This window comes from Phaseolus vulgaris, chromosome 4 (genome assembly GCF_051622355.1).
Source record: "Phaseolus vulgaris cultivar YP4 chromosome 4, ASM5162235v1, whole genome shotgun sequence".
Lineage (NCBI taxonomy): Eukaryota > Viridiplantae > Streptophyta > Magnoliopsida > Fabales > Fabaceae > Phaseolus > Phaseolus vulgaris.
This window is the reverse complement of record NC_143501.1, coordinates 4,193,571-4,217,405: the sequence shown is the minus strand read 5'-3', so window position 1 is coordinate 4,217,405 and position 23,835 is coordinate 4,193,571. Positions and strand designations below refer to the sequence as shown.

The 23,835-nt window shown below is 27.9% G+C and overlaps 1 protein-coding gene across 1 annotated transcript; it reads left to right on the top strand.

Moving 5' to 3' along the window:
• Window positions 1–14,257: 14,257 nt before the first annotated feature.
• Window positions 14,258–23,234, top strand: LOC137836843 (ABC transporter B family member 15-like). The gene is made up of 8 exons (XM_068645605.2): window positions 14,258–14,786; window positions 15,001–15,055; window positions 15,146–15,324; window positions 15,813–16,270; window positions 16,395–16,935; window positions 19,994–20,908; window positions 21,424–21,766; window positions 21,900–23,234. Exons 1-8 carry the CDS (start codon window positions 14,532–14,534, stop codon window positions 22,934–22,936), a joined length of 3,783 nt encoding a protein of 1,260 aa, XP_068501706.2. The 5' UTR covers window positions 14,258–14,531; the 3' UTR covers window positions 22,937–23,234.
• Window positions 23,235–23,835: the final 601 nt, after the last annotated feature.

Sequence of the window (23,835 nt, the reverse complement as noted above, 5' to 3'; positions counted from 1 at the left end):
CAACCTATTTATTTTATAGAAAGATTAAGTTATATCAAAAAATTATTAAATAAAAATTAATTTTAGAAATAAAAAATAATTTAACATTATATTAACTAAATTAAATACTAAAAATTATTATATCTAAAGTAGTTTATACTGTTAATTAAAATTATAAAGCAATTTCTAAATTGATTGGTAGCTAAAACTTTGATAGCTAATCAGATATCAATTTAGAAACTATTTATTAATAACATAAACTAATAACTTTTTAGTCTCTAAAATAATTTCTAATTTAGTTAATATAGTGACTAATTATTTTCAGTCTCTAAAATTGGTTTTTATTTAATGATTTTTTTAAGATTATTATTTTTTTTTTTTAAAATACACTTAACTTTTTTCTTTAAGAAAACACAAAACAATATGTAAATAAAGGAATGTGTATTATTTCTCATATTTAAATTGTTCAACAATTATAAGTTTAATTTTCTTACCATATAATATTAAGTTTGAATATAATACATAGTGTAAACTATTTATATTTGTTACCACCTAGCTATCTCTAATGAATTATTATAAATTGGTTTATTATTCATTTGGTTTCTATATATTTTACCTGATACTTAAATTTTTTGTTTCCAATCCTTGCATATAAGGTTTTAATTCTTTTTAGTCTATATATGTACAAAATTTGAATGTTTTTAAAGCTTGCAATATCTAAATTGATAGGATTAAAAGAGATTAAAAATAATATGTATAAAGAGTAAAATGAATAATAGATGGGTAAAGCAAGAAATTAAGGTGTGGAAGGAATAAGGGTGATGAATTTGAATGTTTGAAAGACTAACACATTACAGTGAGAGCACGTTAGAATGTGGATGGAGCATCTTGTTGGTAGGGTCTGATTTCTTGATGAGAATGCACTTTTTGGGACACAAAAATCTCCTTTATCAACTAATAATGAAGCTTTGATAAGTTGGAACACCACTCTTCAACACAAAATTTATCAAACTAGGGAGATAGTACCAGCTGGGGTTAATCAATCCTATAATAATTTTGTATTCAGATCTACCATCCATCACAAACAACAAAACAAATAACTAAATAATCAACAACTATGATTATGCTTCAAGTTTTTTTCATCTCACCATTTTCTCCAAATCTAACCTTTTTCAAGTCTCATAGTATTATTGTTACCATATTTATCATCTAATTTCTATATATATTGTTTTTAATGGTAGCAGAGGGATTGCTCAGAATCATTAGACATATAACTACACTTAACCTGTTAGATAGATCTCAAACATTGAAAAAAAGTTTTTTTTTTTCATACTTAGATTGGTGTATTAGCCCATTAATCTGTATTTTCTCAATTCAAAATAAAATTACTTATAAGCTCTAATATGGTTGTTACATGCACTTGTTTAATATAAATTTGTCTTGAAATCAACATACTAGTTAACAACATAAGCATCAAAACTCTTGTAGTCAATTACTGTTGAAATAGATTTGGTCTGATTGTGCATTTAAGCCAATTTCCCTTGACAACAAAGAAAAATTTAGTATAAATATTTGTGGTAGGAGTTTGTGGATCATTTTGTTGATCCTTTAATCTTAGGAGTTGAAGTAGTAAATGGGATATCTAATGTTCTTGGGTATGTGCAGATAATAGGTTGTTTTGTATCTCTTTGTCTGTGTTTTGGCATTTTTTTTTCTGAAGTGTGGTTGAAAGTCGATCTAGACTGAACATATGCTCAAAAAGTAGTTCATGCAACATCATATTTTCATGGAAAGTATTGATCAAGATACTTAGAATCGGGATTTACTCATAATTAGTTCACCAAATACGGGGACCAAACCATATATGTGCACATAAACAAATAAACGAAACTCCCTTACAAGCACTATACAATATGAAAAAATGGAGTTGAAACCTATTATGAAGAAACTCTAAGCTAATAGAAGATGGAAGCAAATCAAACTTAAAGTTCTAGTTTTTTTTATCAATCCTAAAATTATATGGCCTATTTGAACAATGATTACCTTCATGAAAAATATGTGAAACTTTAAAATTCATACTCTCACAACTCTTCATGCATTTCTGTCACCTTTATCTTAGAGTCCAATAAACAGTAAAATGAGAAGAACAAGTTTAACACACCAAAGAAGAATCACACTCTAACCATACTCTTCTATAACCACTAGCACAAGAAATTTCAAATAGACGTAATTTTCTCATATAAGGCATTCCGAATACCTAAATAAGAGACAAAACATCCATTATACTCTCTTATACTCTTCTAAAAATACTACCACAAACAACATGTTCAGGACATCTTTAATAGCTCAATTCATATTAATTTTAATCCATTCCACATCAGACATCTTCCAAACTTCCAAATAACTTGATTAGTCTGAACATCTTTCTTAGACTTTTTTTTTTTATATCAAAGTACTTCAAAATAGAAAAGCCAACAATTAATATAATTCTTCATTAAATATTTTAGAAGAATTATCTTAAAAAGAGATGTAACCTTTTAATACTTCTTAAAGAGGATTTCATATAAAATGCTCCTTTGAAATCAATGATTACTCATTCTCAAATCATTCAAACAAAAAATATGATACCATTCAGACGAATCTTTCACAAGAAAGCTACCATAAACTTTAATGAAACAAAAAAAAAAAAACCATGAGAAGAGAAACGTGCATGATAAAAAAATTGTCTCAACCAAAACCAAATTTGAAAAGCTATATTATACTCAAAGAAGAACACAAACTCCTTCACACCTTCCATAAAATCAAAGTTTTAGGAGAATAAAAGAAACCCAAATCCGAACACAGATTATAGGAAATAAACAAATAGCTTGCAATCTTTTTCAGTCAACACTCAGAATCCTCCAAAAAGATACTCTTAATTACAATTCATAATAAATTAAATAAATACTATTTTGATGAACTATAATAGTATTGCTGTAGCAACATATTTTTATCTCGTAATACTATTATATTATGAGCTGCGTGTTTCATTTTCTGAGAAAAAAAAACATATTTGTTTAATACTATCTGTTAATTAAGACCAAGAGTTTTTTTTAAAAAAAATAATTAGTTATTAAACAACCAAATTTATATGATCATGTCTGTTAGAACGTGTAACATGATGAATATCATTAAATAAATTTTTTTGAGGGGTCGATGTCTCTGGTCCTCTTTCTTAATTCTTTGTTTCATTACATAGTTTCAAAGCAACAATAATATTTTGTTGATTTTAAATCATAGAACACTTTTAAATGTTTTTCTTCTTCTTCAAATTAATATAATCTGTACCAGAAGTACTCACACAATTACTAAGGTTCATTCACAATGCACTAAAGAAGCCATAATCATAAAGGAAAAAAAAAATAGTACAAAACAAGAAACCACATCAATAATACTTTCACATAGATACCTTCTATACTTTATTGCTGAATATCTCTTGAAGTGGTACCACAACCAAAATGGGATCATAATAATTCCTTCATTTTGATTTATAAGATCTAAAATGATATATATTTGTTTCTTTCTATATCACTTAATTTCTTGAATTAATTATTTTTAGATTAGTGAAAAGAAAGAGTATTTGAGAATAATTCAAAAGAGAGATAAATATTAATGATTATACCAATTTTTTTATTAGTTAAGAATAAATAAATTATTTGCAATTTAAGGGATGTTTCAACCCTATACACACAAAATACAATACAAAAGACATCATCTTCTCTCAAAAAAATATCAAGCACCTGCCTCCTACAAGGATAACATGGCTACCAAAAGTAATGTCATACTCAAAATAACAACATACATTATTAGAAAATTATTGAATATAAAACAATTTTAGAGACTAAAAATAATTAGTTGTTATATTAACTAAATTATATACTATTTTAGAGATTAGAAAAATTGTTGGTTTCTAAATTAGTTTCTATTATTGATAAATAGTTTCTAAATTGATATCTAATTAGCTACCAAGGTTTTAACTATTCTAAATTTGGTAGCAAACCTTGGTAGCAAATTTAGAATCTAAATAATTGGTAGTTAAAATCTTGGTAGCTAATTACATACCAATTTAGAAACTATTTATCGATAATAGAAACTAATTTAGAAATCAATAATTTTTTTAGTCTCTAAGATAGTATCTAATTTAACCAATATAACTAATTATTTTTTATCTCTAAAATTAGTTTCTATTTAATAATTTTCTTGTAATGATAGAACATAAAAAGATCTCTTTAATTTGATAAATTATCTTTCTTTCATCAGAACTAAATTACATCCTTTATTCAACTAAAACAGAAAACCAAATTAAGATTCGTGCATAGAATGAAATCCTAAACCCTAAACCTTAACTCCTAAATCACAAACCTTAAATCCTAAATCTTAAATAACAAATGAACATATAATTTCAAAAATATATCATAAATTTGAAACACATTTATTATTATTGACTAAAATTAAGATCTCACAATCTTGATATAAGTGGATAGAGTTGGTCTTATAGATAGAAATGAACTTGAAAATATCACCTCCAATTGATGTGAAATAATTTCCTTAATTAATTTTCATTAACCATGATTATGATCTTGGATGATACATTAATTCCAGGGCACAAAAAAGATTATCATAAGGTAGTGATTTCATGTCTTAAGACACTTTGGGGAAGTGTCCATTGTGTGTTGGTACCTAAATGTGCTTTGTCTAGTCACAATCACATTGATAATTGAACTATAAATTTATATCATAAATCAGATATATCTTTTGAGCAGCACAACAACTTAATGATTTTTCACTGATGTATCATTTATCTGTCTATCACTTTTCACATCTCAAAGTTGTCACTTCCAACACATCAACACAAGTAGTGTAGGGGACACAAGTGATTGCAAAAATATAGGATAGAGAAATCACTTGTAATAATTGTCTTTCTTTTCTAGTCAAATTATCACTACCATTTTGTAAATGGTACTTTTTTTTTAATTATAAGTGAAGAACCATGTTTATTAATTATTAGGTTGTAAATAGATCTGAAACTGTTGTAGATTTTTCTTTTATATTAAATAAAAAATAATTGTAGATATTAAATTAATTAATTATTATTTAATTAAATTAAAAATTATTTTATAAATTAAAATAATTATTGATATTTAAAATAGTTTCTATTATTAATAAAAATTTATAAAAATAATTTTTAAACTGTTATCTAACATTAAATTACTTAAATACTAATTTAAAAATTATTTTATAAATTTTTATTATTAATAGAAACGTGAAACAAAACATCTAACCAATAAGAATGTTTGGAAACATAACACACAAAAGTTTGGATTGTATTTAGTGTCGACTTTATTTGTTATTCCATCACAAAATTTTGCTTAAATAACTTTGATTTATTTAAAAAATTTATATTAATTAGAATTTTGGTTTTCTTTTAGCTTCTTATGTATGATTTTACTTTTTCCTCCTATATTTTGTTCTCTAAGTTTTAATTTAACAAGTATTTTTTTATTTTACATTTTAACTAATTAAATTATTTTTTTGGTATATTAAGTAAATTCTTTTAAGTTTAATTAAGGCCCATATTATAATTAGTAAATATATCCAATAAACATATTTCGTATGTATTATTATAAATCCAAAATTTCAAAACTATTAAACTATGTAATATAATGCATATCAAAATATAAATATCTTTCCATCTTTGCTTAGTTCCCAGTGATACTTTATCAAGTACCATTATAATAGATCTTACACATATATACACCTAGAGTTGATATAATTATGTTAAAATAACATGATATACATATCATATTCATATATTATACTAGAGTTAGTGTGCATAAATAAATCAAAACCAAATCACTTATGAATCTAAAAATACATAATTTTTTTTAACTACATCTCAGTAAAATGATTTAATTTGTAAATTTAACGTTTTTAGAACTATTCATATTAAACAAGTTACAATAAAAACTAACAATTGACTCATTAAAAGCACTATCAATAAAATACCAATCTCAATTTCTTATTTCAAGGGTTGCATATGTTATAAAAAATCTTAATATAAAAACTTCATTCAATTTCTTATCATATAAGATGTTAATTCAATTTCTTATCATATAAGATGTTAATTATGTGATTAGATCATTAATAAAATGTAATATTTTTTTTAATAAATTTCATACTTAATATTACAACCTTTGAAACCACAATTTCATCTCACGTATCTCTTACTACACCAACAAAAAGTTATAACATATCTATATAAAATCATCCCTTAAAGACAACATACCCATAAAAAAGACTATCATATAATAAAAATATTACCTATAATATACAATATAATATATATTATACACATGCACACATCTCCTCCTCCTCATCAATAAGTATATATTACACACATACGTACCCATTCATTTACATTTCATTATAAATAAATTGAAAATGTTGTTAGAATTTAAAAGTAATACCTATTATATATACTTAGAAGAAAAAAAGTTTCATGATGATAAACTTAATAACTTTTCTCCGCATATTAGATATTACAAGAAAATTATGAAATAGAAACCAATTTTAAAGACAAAAAATAATTAGTTGTTATAGTGACTAAATTAAAGATCATTTTAGAGACTAAAAAAAATTTTGGTTTCTAAATTAATTCTATTATTGTTAAATGGTTTCTAAATTGGTATCTAATTAACAACTAAGGTTTTTGTTACGAAATTTAGAATCTAAATAATTGGTAGTTAAAACCTCAGTAACTAATTAGATATCAATTTAGAAACCATTTAACAATTATAGAAACTAATTTATAAATCAATTTTTTTTTTACTTTCTAAAATAATATTTAATTTAGTTATTATAACAAGTAATTATTTTTTATATATAAAACTGGTTTTTATTTATTTTTTAGATATTTAATTTAATTATTATAACAAACTAATTATTTTTATATATAAAATTGGTTTTTTTTTTTTTTTAAGTGTTAAATGTTACCCAAATAATGACAAAACATTTACTAGTCCAAGATGGCACTGTGATGAACATGGCTCACATGTATTCAGTTATTATCAACTTCGTCAAATCATACTAAAAGTGGAAAGCAAAATCATAATTTTCCTTTCTATTTTCCTCAACTTCAAGCTCATATTTTATTACTTATTTATTTATTTAATCGATTGTGACAACTAAGTAATCTTAACTACTTGTTCAATAATCATCCATCACTATCGAGAATTTGGTGTTTACATTAAATTTTGGACTAAATCAAAATTATTTATTATAGAACTTACGAACTTTACATGTGCATCATATATATATATATATATATATATATATATATATATATATATATATATATATATATATACCTCTATTTTCAAAATCTTCATTGTTCTTGATTTCGAGTAGCTGCAAAATTTATATACATAATGATTTAGTAAAAGAATATTTAAAATTTTACATATATATATATATATTTATACACATATATATAACTAATATTTTTATAAACAAAAAATGCATTACTAAAATTGATACAAAAATTATATATGAAAAATAAGAAATAGATGGATAAATTATTTTTTTTAAATATTTCATGAGTTTAATACGATCATTTAAAAAAATATTTAAAAAATGGGACTGACTATATATCCACAAAAATCACCCTTACTTGCTATGTAGATGTATATACATACTATAATAAGAATGTTATCATTTGAACATAAAATTAACATATTACAAAGTGAACTTTAAGCCTAACTCAACCCCATAAAACTGGTTCATAGAGTTAAGGTTTGCACCCACTTATATACAATGAAAGACTTTAATCTCTAGTTGATGTGGGATCTCCAACAATTTATGATGTTATATACATTTTTTTTAGTACATAAATTTTAAAAAGTATATTGCAAAGTTAAATTGAATATTTTTTAGTCTTTATTTTTATAATAATAAAAGAAAGGTTAACCATTTATGGTGTCCATTTACATTTCGACTAGACACGAGTGATGGTTGATGAAGCTCAAGATATTGATGCTTTAATGCATCTATCCAACATAGATTTCTAATTGGTGGGAGAGAATTTAGGCACATTTTTGGCTTTGCCTACACATATGGTCAAGCCAATCTCAGTACGACCACAAGTATTATATTGTGTTATTTTGTTTACTTATTATTGTTATAATTTCTATAATTGTTGATCTAAAGTTTTGCCTTTATTTAGGATCATGTCCGTCGTGGTAAGCAAGTCATAGGAGCACCTGGTAGTGATGATGATGACATGGTAGAAGTTAAGCATGATCTAATATCTCAACTTCTTACCATATTACTTAGGTTAAGGAGGAAATCATTGAGAGTATAGTTTTAAAACATGTTTGAAGAGGAGAAAGTTGAAGAAAATGTGACTTAAGCTACAATACATATTATTTTAGTAGCAAAAAATAAAATAAAAAAAAAAGAGCATTTGACGGATGTTTCAATTCTATTACAAGGACAAGTTTGTGGTTAATTTATCTAATATGCAGTGATTTTGAATAGAAAAGTCAGGGTAATTAAGGTAGAAAAACTATAAAACGATTTAAAATGATAAATAATATAGTATTAAAATAATCAATTTAAAACGATTATATTTATAATTGTTTTGTATAAGAGTATTTATCTATGCTATTTTTAAGCATTTTCTTGAAGTTCTTTTGAGAGTTGTTTATGTGAAAATGCTTTGGAGAGATTTTTTTTTCCTGTTTGACACACCCAATTCACTTATATTGAAAAAGCATTTAAAATTGTTATTGTGAAGAAGTTTTCACGCTTATCTAACACACTTCTTTTTCCTATTTTCAACCCCTTTTGTTTTTGAGCAAGTAAAATTTATTTCCAAATCTAGCAAAGTCCATTCTATAATAAGTTTGTCAATATGTAAAAGAGAGGAAACTTCTTCATTATTCAACTCTCTCTATATATGCCCAAACTTTTTTTTTTCACTTTTTCCCTATTTTTTCATTCCTTTTTACTTCTTTTTCTCGCATCCACTTTAAGAAAAAACAAACATTTCTCATCCATAAAACTCATGAAAATGGTAAAAATCTGTAACAAAAATAGCTTTTCTGACAAATTTCGCACAACCAAAAGCCAACCAGTAATATATTGTAGAAAGCAATTTTCGACGGGGTTTTGGAATGAAAGTTTTCCATGAATAAACATAATAAATAAATTAATAAATTTTGATTAAAATGATACATATAATAAGGACACTAATTCAAAACAATAATAGTACTATATATTTATGCAAATTGAAACTTAGTGTTAAAATTTAGAACATTCAAAATTAGTTATTCTTTTGTGTAAGCTTTTTCTCTATTTATATTTATATATAAGGGGTAGTATTCTCTAATAATTTGGTCTAGATAGTAAAGGTTGAGCACATACTTGTGTGTAAGTCCTAAAAATGTGCAGCTAATTACCTTAGCTAAGTATAATTAGCTTGCAGGATTTTGTAACTAAGTATATTTGAAATAAATTTTTTAGTAGTTGCTTTTTCAGGTAGTTATTAGTAGAACATGATTTTAGAATAAATTTTTCTGATGATGTTAATTTTGAGATATAAAAGTATGTAATTCTCTTGATTCTTGTAGGTTTGGTTGGAGGTTCTCTTTGTTGGATATTTTTTTTATAATAAAATTGGAGCATTCAAAGTACTTCATATATATTTATTTATTTATTTTATCGATAAAAAAATCCGATAAATTTTTTCTTTCTTCTCAAATCTAAATTTATAGAAACTATTTTCAAAAATACTAAGATGTATTAGAAATAATTTAGGTTTAGAAATAAGATCATTTATATTTATATTATATAAGTTGAATAAACTTCACCTTCAAGTTAATTCTATAAGATAAATTAAGATTAAACTTAATTTCTAATATCATATTAAAATTTATCTTAATTAAATTTGTTGTTTATTTTATTATATATTATTGGGTCTCTATTAGACAAGTTAATTTACAATATATAAAAAAAAATAAAAAAATTCACCTTACAAATCGAAATAAAAATTAACCGTAAACCTTTTTCTTGTAGAAGAAGATAAATTATTTGATAGATTACTATATTAATTACATTTGTACACGTATATCATCTTGCTCATGCCGTATGCTAATACGTCAAAGGTGAATAAAATGATTTAAAAAACTTGTAGCAAAACAATATACGCTCGCATAACATATGCTAAACTGAGATATATTATTTAGAAAAATAAACAGTGACATCACTATCATTGAATCATATAATTAATCTATAGTTTTGCGTGATATTCAAGTAAGTAATATTTCCAATGATCTATCTTATATATTATTGAATATGGTTACATTCCTCCACCGTTCATAAATAAACTATAATTTCTCTTGATAAACCATAGTCTAAACCCTCTTATTTGTTACCAAATCAGAGAAAATAAATTGAATATTCATATGGGTAGACTTCTTTAGTTGACTGAAATTGGAAACCAGATTTGTGGCTCTTGGTTTTCTGCATTCCAAGTTAAGACTAATAACATATGCTGTATTAGGTATGCACTCTTAATATACCTGCTCATCACGTATGCAAATACGTTACCAAACAATTTTGTACATCATTTTTAATGTTAAGATTTAAAAGATATTAATAACTATTATAAAAAACAATAATTTTCAAGAAAAAATTCACACTAAAAAAATAGTTGTTTAGGGTCGACTTTTAACTAACGCTAACAAGTAAAAGTCGACGTTAGATCTATGTTACTTGTGTGTACGACTCTAAAATTGTTGATACTAATTCATATGTATCGATTTTTTAAGGCCGACTCTAAATAGTGGCAGCTTAGACAACACTAATTTTAAAAATAATTTTTTAATTAAAGTAATTTAGCGTTGGTTTGGTCAACTTTAATGTTGTGTTATTTAATTTAGCGTCGACTTCACTGATGCTAAACATTTTTTTTAATATTATCGTAATGAGAGTAATTAAAAAAATATCATAAAACGTCTCATTTTTAAAAAATAAATATAAACGAAAATAAAAAGAAAATGTAGTAGATGAAGGAGATAGGTGTTGATGAAGGATATGGATGTGGATGAAGTAGATGAATCTGAATGAAAGAATTAGAAAAATAGTGTAGATGAAGAAGATATGTGTAGATAGATAATAAAATGTGTAGATAAAAGAATGTAGATGAGAGATATTTGAATGAATAACATTTATATAAAAAAAGTGGATAGTTATTCAAAGAAGAGGATAATAAAATGTATTAAGAGAAGAAAGTAGATGAGGGAGGTTTGAATGAATCACTTTTATATAGAAAAGTAAGAGGAAATCACTAACTTTCATTTATGGAGATGATGCTTAGTGGAGGAGAGTGTTTTGCCATCTTTAAATATATATATGTATTTAGATTAAGAGTTATATAAAAATCTACATTATTTCGTTTCATTCTTTTTATCAATAAATAATAATTAAGATAAAATGAAACATTTATAAATATTTCAGAAATATTCTAACTCTTATGTAAAAAATAGTTAAAGTAAATCACTCAGATACATTCTTCAAATTCTACTGATCACCAAATCAATCTTTAATTAAAAAAAATTAAAAAAAATGGTAAGAAAAAAAATAAAAAATTCTGAATATTGACTCATGATATTTGATAACAGTACAATAAAACTTGACACTGATTATTCTGTTCAAATATTTTGACTAAAAAAGTGATAGAAAATACTGAGTGTAAGTTTTATAACTTACATATGTATTTTAAAAGGAATTCCATTGTCAAAAATAGAATAAAGTGGGTGATGAAAACGAGGAAAATTTAAAGCAATATGATTTCAAGATTCCTTCTCACATAGCTTTTGATGCAAAAGACAGCAATCACAGGTGCTTGCATGAGTGCACAAAAGAGAAAAAGGAAATAAAGACAAATATATTCCTTATTCATACGAGGATTTTTCTAGTTTCTTCAATCAACACTCTTTGTGAATTATGGTTAAGTTGGTCTCTAGATTCTTTTCATTTTTATAAATTCTTGAAGATTCAAGATTGATTTGTTGGTATGTAGAATTTGATAAATTTTTATGTCATAAGAATTTAGAAACTTTTAAAATGTCTCATTTTATTTATTTATTTTAATAAAAAAACATACTATTTGTGAATTATGGTTAAGTTTACATGATTCATGACAACTATAAATAGTGAAACCATCACAAAGTTTGAAACAAGCTAGGGCACACTAAAAAATGGAAGAAAAATATTTTTTTTCTTACTTTGCACCACAAAAAGTTCCACTCCAATTGAACAAGACACTTAAAAAAATTTATTAAATAAAATTAATTTTTTTAAAAATTAGATATACATAATAATCTGAGAATGGTTCAATAAAAAAATTAATAAATATTTTCTAAAAGATATTTTGATATATTTTAAGAAATCTAACGTGAAATATTTGTAGTTTGATATTATTTCCGATTAACGTGAAATTTATTTGTTTTCTTAAATTTATTTATAAAATAAGTATCTTAAAATCAAAAAAACAAACAACCAAATTTTTTTTTCTTTAAGAAGGAACAAACTTTTTCATAAAACGAAACCTTGTTTAGTAAATAAATTATTTCAAATGTATCTAAGTGAGAAACAAATTTTAAGAAAAGGTTGAACAAATAAAACCTTGAATCCCTCATTTATAATTTTTATGTTAAAGAATAGCTTAAAAAGAAAAGTTGAAATATTTGTGAAAGAGCTTTTGCACTATAAGAGTAGGTACACTTGATAGACAGTTTAATCTCTAAAAGCACGTTTGTAGGTGTAATGGCCCACTGTTAAAAAAAGAGTTTACCTATTTTAATAGTAGTTCTATTTTAAGGTTGTGTTTGGTAAAGATGTTTTGAATGAATTTAAAATAGTAATAAAAGTTTGCCATATTTAGTGAGAGATTATTTTTCTTGAAATTATTAAAGATTTTCTAGAAATAGTAATTTTGGAATAAGTAGGACCAATTGAGTTTAAGTATATATATAATTTTCAAAAAGTCTTTTTGTTTTTCTCGTAATTTACCATTGGTTTATATGGAAAAAATAACATTAAATATTTTAAATTATTAAAATAAAAATATTAAATAACTTTATCACTATATTGTAGTATAATAACATTTTTTAATAAAACATTTTATCATTGCTTATGAATCGTATTACTAAATATATATAAAAAAAACTAATACAAAGTTGTTGAAGCTTGCGCAACTAGATTGATTTCAAGTTTAAGATATACAATTATATTAAACATTTGAAAGAAAATTTTAATTTACAATATTCTGACAAAATTCTAGAAAAAATGATTTTATAGAATACGTAGGTTTTATGAAAAAAACAAAATTATTTTCTCCCTTGTATATATGATGAAAAAAATGCCATAATAAACTACAGAGTAAATAATATATAATTTAAATCAATAAAATATTATTATCTATATAATAAGATTGTTAACTTTTATGATAATTATTTTAAAAGTAACATGTAACATATTTTTTTAAAAATATAAAAAATCCTTTTATTATGTTAGGAAATATAAATTAAACTCTAAATTAAATGTGAAAAAAAATTATTTTAAGAAAAGATCGTGGAATTCTCTTGAGTCCAACTACCCTACCCCAATCTATCACTCTCTATATCTTTTTCCACCATCTACTTTCATTTCTCCATTCTTTTTTCATTTTTTATACTATTTTAGTTGAACAAGCAAGCAAAGCAAACCCTCATTAATTAGAAACAAAAAAAAAAAATTAACTTAACTTTATACCATGGAAGATTTGAATTCTTTTAAAACTTATTTCGAAACCAGAAAACTCTCTTTCTGTTTTGGAAGCCTCATGGTTAAGATCATGGGAATAAAAGAATTACTATATATAAATCTAAATTAAATATAAAAAAAAAAAATACGTAACTTCATTAAACAACATGAAACTAGTTAAGTTTTGTTTATACTTTTGTAGGATCATAGTTTCAGCTTAGGTTTACCTATAGTAGAGTTTATAAGAACTAAACAAAATCTATGTCTTATTTTCTGATCTCTTCTTCTTAAAACTACAAGATTTCAAAGACAATGTTTGTTTTTGTGGATTATGCTGTTTTGCTACTAAGTAACGTCATTAATGACGCTTTAGGAGGTGCATTATTATTAAGTCAAACATGTGGTTTATGATTAGTTAATTGATTTCTGAAATGTCACTCTCCTACACCCTTGCAACAAGCCTCTCCACACATGTTACTGAGAACAACACAACCCTCACCTTTTTTTCTGTGTGCTGCTTTTGGACCCCACCACTTCACCACTCTCTCCTCCCTATAAATTTCATCATAACGTTGCAGCAATATTGAATAACAAGGCCACTGAGAGGGTCTTTAAAGCAAGACAGAAGAAGAAGGAGCCACAGGGTAGAGCTCAGAGAATCTCACTGTTGGTTGCTTCTGAGGAACTTAACTAAAGGGTTGCACCAAATGGGTGGTGGTGGTGGTGACCATAACAGTTCTGGTTCCATGGCTATGAAGAACAAGAAGAGTAGTGGCTCTATTCGATCCATTTTTATGCATGCTGATGGCCAAGATATGTTTCTCATGATTTTGGGATTGATTGGAGCCATTGGTGATGGCATAGGCACCCCTCTGGTGTTGTTTATCACCAGCAAAATTATGAACAATATTGGTAGTTTTTCTGGTGGAATAGATAGCTCTTTCATCCATGCCATCAATCAGGTTTATTTTGTTTTACTTTTTATTTATCTCTCTTTTTTACTATTAGAAAATTATTTAATAAAAAATAATTTTTATTTTTAAAATAATATTTAATTTAATTATTATAATAACTAATTATTTTTATATAATAATTTTTTGTATTGCTAACCAGCAGCTGAACACAGAAGGAGAAATATGAGAAATTTGATTCTGATTTATTATATTTGTAATGCAGAATGCTGTGGTTTTGTTATATTTGGCTAGTGGGTCTTTTGTTGCTTGTTTTCTAGGTGAGTGTATGAATTTGATTTTGACTTGCTTTAGTTTTTATGATGCAAAAGGTGTTAACATTGTAGTGTTTTTACTTTGGGGGATTTCAGAGGGTTATTGTTGGACAAGAACTGGTGAAAGACAAGCTGCTAGAATGAGAGTGAGATACCTAAAGGCAGTGTTGAGGCAAGAAGTTGCATACTTTGATTTGCATGTCAGTAGCACATCTGAGGTCATCACCAGTGTCTCTAATGACAGCCTCGTAATTCAAGATGTTCTTAGTGAAAAGGTCTGCAAAAAACCACAACTTTTCATATTAAAAATAATGTTGTGTGTGTGCATATATATATATATAATTAAGTTATCCAAAAATTATTCCAAGAGCTGTTTTTTATTGTCTGTTAATATGTTAGTTTTAAAGAGCAAATAACTCATTTATACATGTGCTGTCAAAATATTGGTTTGGTTTTAACTATTTTTTTGCTACTAAGAGCAAGTTGACCACAAAATTCAGTGTAACCCATCACAAAAACGACTTTCCACTAGTTTTAATCAGTATAACATTCTTTTAGACAAAAGCAACTTCAACAAACAAAAACCAAACATCTATGTACTTTTTACAAAGTCAAGTTTGGAGTGCAGTTAGAAGAAATTCTCATAATTTTACTATAAAACTTTTAATTAACAAATTATATAGTTGAGATGTATTAATTTGTCTGTGATATATGTGTGGTGACATCATTTGATTTAACAGTTTCTCCCAAATTTGAAAACTAGGTTCCAAATTTTTTGATGAATGCGTCTATGTTTGTGGGGAGCTACATAGTGGGTTTTGCATTATTATGGAGATTGACCCTTGTGGGGTTCCCTTTTGTGGCTCTACTTGTGATCCCTGGTTTTATGTATGGGAGGACCCTAATGGGGTTGGCTAGCAAGATAAGAGAAGAGTACAACAAGGCTGGTACAATAGCAGAACAGGCAATATCTTCCATCAGAACCGTCTACTCCTTTGTGGGAGAAAGCAAGACAATAGACGCTTTCTCTGATGCTCTACAAGGATCAGTAGAGTTAGGACTGAGACAAGGCTTGGCAAAAGGCTTAGCTATTGGAAGCAATGGTGTTGTGTTTGCTATATGGGCTTTCATATCCTATTATGGTAGCAGATTGGTCATGTACCATGGTGCTAAAGGTGGAACTGTGTTTGCAGTTGGTGCAGCCATAGCACTTGGAGGATTGTAATTATACCTACCCTTTATCTCCTTTCATTTACTTAAACTCAACTCAACTCATTGGAAACGATGTTTATGAGAATGATGAAACTTGATGAGTTTAAAGTGACAGATATTTTGTGTGTGACAGGGCCTTAGGTGCTGGTTTGTTGAACGTGAAGTACTTCTCAGAGGCAAGCAGTGCAGGAGAACGCATAATGGAAGTGATAAAAAGGGTTCCGAAGATTGATTCAGAGAACATGGGAGGGGAGATTCTGGAGAAGGTTGGTGGGGAAGTGGAGTTTGTGCATGTGGACTTTGTGTACCCTTCGAGGCCTGACAGTGTGATTCTGAAGGATTTTAGCCTGAGGGTTCCTGCAGGGAAAACAGTGGCACTGGTTGGAGGGAGTGGCTCGGGAAAATCGACTGTGATATCACTTCTGCAGAGGTTCTATGACCCAGTTGAGGGAGAGATACGTGTTGATGGTGTGGCCATTCATAGGTTGCAACTGAAGTGGTTGAGGTCTCAAATGGGGTTGGTGAGTCAAGAGCCTGCACTGTTTGCGACCAGCATTAAGGAGAATATACTGTTTGGAAGAGAAGATGCTACTGAGGAAGAGGTTATCGAGGCTGCAAAAGCTTCCAATGCTCATACTTTCATCTCACACTTGCCACAAGGATATCATACTCAGGTTAGTGCTCTGCTCATATATGTTTTATTCATTTTTTTTCAAACCAAAATTTAAATGTTTTCTAAGTTTTTTTATCGATAATAAAAAATAAATAAATTAATGATCTAACCCGTTATACAATTTTTTTTATCGACAATAAAAAATAAATAAATGGGAACCAATTCAGGAGTGGTTTAACCCTTATACATAAACAGCAAAACACCTTATCATACTTCTACCACGAAACGCCTACCTAATTATCTAAGGAACAACCAAACTAACCATAGGCTAACCCATTATACATAGTACTAATAAGAAACACATTAACACATAATATTACCGCAAGAACTATTTCTCCTCAAAAGATATAAAAAAAAAACATCCAACAAACTTAAATCCTTCATAAATTTTTAATAGAATAAATTCTGGACATCAATCCGAGAAAAAGAAGTCCAATGAAAACCATTTTCACTGCAAGAAAATCTTGAAATAGAAACCAATTTTAGAAATAAAAAATAATGAGTTGCTAGTGACTAAATTAGAGACTATGTTAGAGACTAAAAACGTAGATAGTTAATTAAATACTAATTTAGAAACAATTTAACAATCATAGAAATTAATTTAGAAATTATTATTTTTTAATCTCTGAAATAATTTCTAATTTCTTCACTATAGCAACTAATTATTTTTTTTCTCTAGAATTAATTTTTATTTTATGATTTTCTTGTAGTGTTTGATGTAAATTTTTAATTTCTTTTAATATATAATATATTTATTGACACTGAAAGTTTTTTCTGTACACTCAATCGAATGTACTGATTTTTATTCAATAATTATTTTCCAATGTCAAAACTAATTTTTGATTAGTTATAAAAGCTTTTAAGCATATCTTAAATTCTATAACTTTTATTCAGTGCCAGAATATTCAAGTAGCTTTATTACTTTGTTTTATATACCTCTCTCAAGTCCCTTTTTTTTTGTTTTACTCAATATTTGGAAGAATTTTTTAGTTGAAAATTGTTTAATTATTTTTGAAAGATTTCATAGGACATAAAGCTAAAGCATTGAAGGGAGATATTTCATTTTTTTTTACTTTTAGTAAAATATATAACAATTTAAAAGCAAGTTATGAATAAAAACTTAATCATATGAAACTATTTAAGAAACTCAATTCATAGAAATTTAAATACAATAAATTAATATTTTTAAAATAAGAAACTAAAATATAATAATTTTAAAACTTTTTCACCATTTTTCCCTAGATACCAAACCTTTGAGTTCATGATGTAGTAATCCATCAAAGTGACACGTGTTTATGTTAATTACAATAATTTTGTAGGAAGAAAAGAGAAAAGTTCAACAAATAATTTGGTGGTCCACTACCTAAAGCACATAAACTTCTTCTAAATGGTTTTTAATTATAGGTTTCATAAATGGCCGGCATCTTAATTAATAATTTGTAATCTAACCATCATCTCATAGTAGAATGTTTTCCAAAGCATGTTATAGTACAACTCATGACACCACAATTTCACATTTGAAAATAAAAATATTAAAAAAAGTTGCACTCTAACACCTTTTTAAAAATGATTTTTATTTATAATTATTATTAGTCAATTTTATTAAAGACTTAATCTTTTTTAATAAAAGGAAATTCTTTTTTTTTTTTACTTTTATCACACGTGTTTATGTTAACTTTTTTTTGTCATCTTGCTCTTGTCCTTACATGTAAGTTATTAGCACTAATTAATTAAGCATAGGGAACCTTACATAGTTGAAGCAATTAAGAAACATTGTTCTAATTATATTCATTTGTTCCCATTATAATAATATTACAATCTTAGCATCTAGAAAGGCTCATTGTTCTTGTGTTCCGGTTTTTCAATTAGAAGTAATTAATTAAGCTTTGTTTAAATTTACAATTATTAATTAGATAGGAGAATTTCAGAAAACACTGAATTTTAGGCTTAAAAAGTTATTTGGAAAAATTTAATATATCTTTTATTTATATATCACGAAAGAAGTAGCTCATGGGAAAATGCAAAATAACTAAAGCAAAATATACAGTAACATGATCAATGATTATAATAGACACTAATGATTATAATTGACACTGTTACAAAGAAAAACATAAAATAAAAATCAATTTTAGAGATAAAAAATAATTAGTTGTTATAGTAACTAAAATAGAGACCATTTTAGAAACTAAAAATTGGTTTCTAAATTAACTTTCTATATTGTTAAATGATTTCTAAATATCTAATTAGCAACCAAGGTAATTGGTAGTTAAAACTCTGATTGCTGATTAATACTAATTTAGAAATCATTTAACAATAATGTAAACTACTTTAGAAATAAATAAATAAATAATCTTTAAAATGATTTTTAATTTAGTAACTATAGAAATTAATTATTTTTTATTTTTGAAATTGGTTTTTATTTTATCATGTGATTATCCAAAATAGGTTAAAACAATGTCTTACACCCTTTCAAACGTTCTCCATCACATGAGTTCATGCAATTGATTAATAATTTTAATTACTTCACTTCTATCATTGTACAAACTCTTAAACATTTTTCTAAAATCACTAGTTAGATAGAGCCTTTCCCACATACTTTCAACTCATTAAAAAAAGTAGTGTTGCCAAGTTCAATGCATGGAAAGTATGTAATCAACATCATTGTTTGTTTTACGCTTTTTGGAATTTCTTATTTTAGAGTAATTTGGATGAATTTTAAGTAATTTGGATAATATTTTATTGGTTGACTTTTTTATAAGCTGTATAAGAATAAAGTGATTTATATTTATTTATTTATTTATTATTGTTATAAAAAATTGTAATAAACATCAAAATGTTATATTTATACAAATTATTTGCGGATAAAAAGAATGTCATGAGCATCAAAATATATTAGAAAATCATGGTTTTGCAGGTTGTTCATGATTTATCAGCTTAGCTTCGTAAATTTATGACTCAAAATTCACACAAGATATTTGTTCTTGCATGATAATTTACTCCTTAGAAGAATCAAAATTCACCAATGATCCTTACTTCATAGATATATATATTGTTTTCAGGTGGGGGAGAGAGGAATTCAAATGTCAGGGGGACAAAAGCAAAGAATTGCTATAGCACGAGCAATAATAAAGAAGCCACGAATTCTCTTGCTAGATGAAGCAACAAGTGCCTTGGATTCTGAATCCGAACGAGTTGTGCAAGAAGCATTGGACAATGCAGCAGTGGGGCGCACCACCATCATCATTGCTCATCGATTATCCACCATAAGAAATGCAGATGTGATTGCTGTGGTGCAAAGTGGGAAGATCATGGAAATGGGGTCACATCATCAACTCATCCAGAACGACAATGGCCTTTACACCTCTCTGGTTCGTCTCCAACAAGCAAAAGGTGAGAGAGAAGACACCCCTTTTCACCCTCATCCTGCATCCTCATCATCATCCATAGCAAACAAGGATAATCACAACACAAGCAGCCGGAGGCTTTCTCTTGTGAGTCAGTCTAGCTCTGCCAACTCAATCCCTCGTGTTGGTGGTGGTGATGATGTTGTTGAAGAGGTTGTTGTGGAAGATAAGAAGCTGCCACTTCCCTCCTTTCGAAGATTGCTGGCACTGAATGTTCCTGAGTGGAAGCAAGCATGTATGGGGTGTTTGAATGCAGTGTTGTTTGGTGCAATACAGCCTGTGTATGCATTTTCAATGGGGTCTGTGATATCTGTTTATTTTCTCCAAGACCATGATGAGATAAAAGAGAAAACCAGGATCTACTCGCTTTGTTTTCTGGGGTTGGCTGTGTTCTCTTTGGTGGTTAATATCCTCCAACACTATAACTTTGCTTACATGGGAGAGTACCTAACCAAAAGGATCAGAGAACGAATGCTTTCCAAGATACTCACTTTTGAAGTTGGATGGTTCGATCAAGATGAAAATTCCACTGGTGCTGTTTGTTCTAGACTTGCCAAAGAAGCCAATGTGGTATGTTTTTATTATTATTTTGGCCTAAACTGTTTTTGCTTTACTACTACCATGCCTTTTTATGTTGTTCCAAGCATATAAAGACCAAACACTTTTATGTATACAGAAACAATGAAATTAGCATCAAATTGAATATCAGTTAGGCTGTGTGGGGTATAGAGAAAAATGTATAACATTTTGGTTTGGCTATGCTATTTAGTGCTAAATTTTACACAAATAAATGACAAATATCTATAAGAAATAGAAAATGTGCTGAAAAAATGCCATCTTATTTGCATATAACTTTCTGTAAGTAAATGATCATTTCTTCTTTTGATCATAATTTGCAGGTTTTTTTTCATTGTTTTCCACTGCAATCAGTGGCTCCTTTTACTAATGATATTCTTTTTTAGTCCTTATTTAGCAACTGTGATTCCTTAGGCCAATGTTATCTGTGTGTGCATTGTAATTATGACTTAACTGATCTTTGTAATTGTTGTTTTCATAACTTAGTTTTCACCTTTTGTATTTCACAGGTAAGGTCTTTGGTGGGAGACAGATTGGCTCTAGTGGTGCAAACCATTTCTGCAGTGGTGATAGCTTTCACTATGGGCCTAGTCATTGCATGGAGGTTGGCCATTGTTATGATAGCAGTTCAACCCATTATCATAGCCTGCTTCTACACAAGACGTGTCCTTCTCAAGAGCATGTCTAGCAAGGCCATCAAGGCCCAAGATGAAAGTAGCAAGATAGCTGCAGAAGCTGTTTCCAACCTTAGAACAATCACAGCATTTTCTTCCCAAGAGAGAATCCTAAAGATGCTTGAAAAGGCTCAAGAGGGACCAAGTCATGAAAGCATTCGGCAATCATGGTTTGCAGGTGTTAGCCTATGCCTTTATGTTTGATGGTTTTTTGTGTGGATTGTATCTGTGGAATGAGCTTTGTATAAGGGTTGGTAAAGTGTCTCTTTTAATTCATTTATTCATTGCTGATAAAAAAAATGCTTTTGCAGGTGTTGGTCTTGCTTGTTCCCAAAGCCTTACATTTTGTACTTGGGCCTTAGACTTTTGGTATGGAGGAAAGCTTGTGTTTCAAGGGGTCATCAATGCCAAAGCATTGTTTGAGACCTTCATGATCTTGGTGAGCACAGGTAGGGTCATTGCAGATGCTGGCAGCATGACCAATGACCTTGCCAAAGGGGCTGATGCTGTGGGCTCTGTTTTTACAATCCTAGATAGGTACACAAAAACTGAGCCTGATGACATAGATGGGTACAAGCCTGAAAAATTGACAGGGAAAATAGAGCTCCATGACGTCCATTTTGCATACCCAGCTAGGCCCAATGTGATGATCTTTCAAGGCTTCTCAATCAAAATAGATGCAGGCAAATCAACAGCATTGGTAGGGCAAAGTGGTTCTGGCAAATCAACAATAATAGGCCTAATAGAGAGATTCTATGACCCCCTAAAAGGGATAGTGACCATAGATGGAAGAGACATAAAATCATATCACCTTAGATCAATTAGGAAGCACATTGGTCTGGTAAGCCAAGAGCCTACATTGTTTGGTGGGACCATAAGGGAAAATATTGCATATGGAGCATCTAACAAGGTTGATGAAACTGAGATCATAGAAGCAGCAAGAGCAGCTAATGCTCATGATTTCATTTCAAGCCTAAAGGAGGGCTATGAAACATGGTGTGGAGACAGAGGAGTGCAACTCTCAGGGGGTCAAAAGCAAAGAATTGCAATAGCAAGAGCCATATTGAAGAACCCAGAAGTGTTGTTGCTGGATGAAGCCACCAGTGCTCTTGATAGCCAATCAGAGAAATTGGTGCAAGATGCTCTAGACAGGGTGATGGTAGGGAGAACTAGTGTGGTGGTGGCTCACAGGTTAAGCACAATACAAAACTGTGATCTAATTGCTGTGTTAGACAAGGGAAAAGTGGTGGAGAAAGGGACTCACTCATCTTTGTTGGCTCAGGGACCAAGTGGAGCTTATTACTCTTTGGTGAGTTTACAAAGAAGACCAACAAAGCATGAAGGTTAATGCTTCAGATATGAAATCAGCTAACCAAAACAAACCAAGTGGTCACATCCATTTGAGATCACTATTAAACCTCTTCTTTGGCTTGAGGGAAGATAGCTACAAAGAAGAGTGATGGAGCTGTAACTAGTGAAAGTAAATTAAGAAAGATGGATGAAAAGTAAACTAGGCAAAGATGGAAGATAAGGCCTATAAGAGTTGTTGTCTCTAAATTTCTCATATTATATGCTTAAATCAATTGTATGATAATTAGTTTCATTTGACTTAAATATATGTAGTCTTTAGTCTTAGTCTCCTAAAATATAGATTTTGAGTTTACCCTTGAAACTAAGGAAAGTCAAATACTTTATTTTCAAGATACAAATTTATTAATATGCCTAATCTCATTCATGTTTTCCATTTCTACTAGAAATCAAGAAAAAAAATTAACAAAACAAGAACATAAAACAAATAGAATGAAAATTGTATTTATTATTAAAAAAATTCACTATACAAGAAAAACTAGTTGCTTCTCAATCAGATGTTTGTTAACATAACAAAGTATCATCTATCTAAAAGTGGCAATTGTTTCATGCACTAATAATCCCCACAAACTTAATGGGATTAAAAATTAGAAATGGAGTCAATAACATTGAGTTTGGAATGTAGAAAAGAAACAAAGTAGGAGAAAAAGGTTTAATAAGAACATTGACCCATTGATCTACATCAAGGATATATAAACTTGAAACTTCTTAGATAAACTTTTCCCTTTAACAAAATATCCCTTTCCATATGTTTAGTTTTGGAATGAAGAACATGATTATGAGTAACTTCCAATACACTTTGAAACAAGAACATGGTTTTTTTTAATGAAAAAAAAATAATGATTAAGGCGAGAAATTTGACTCAATCAATGATCTTCA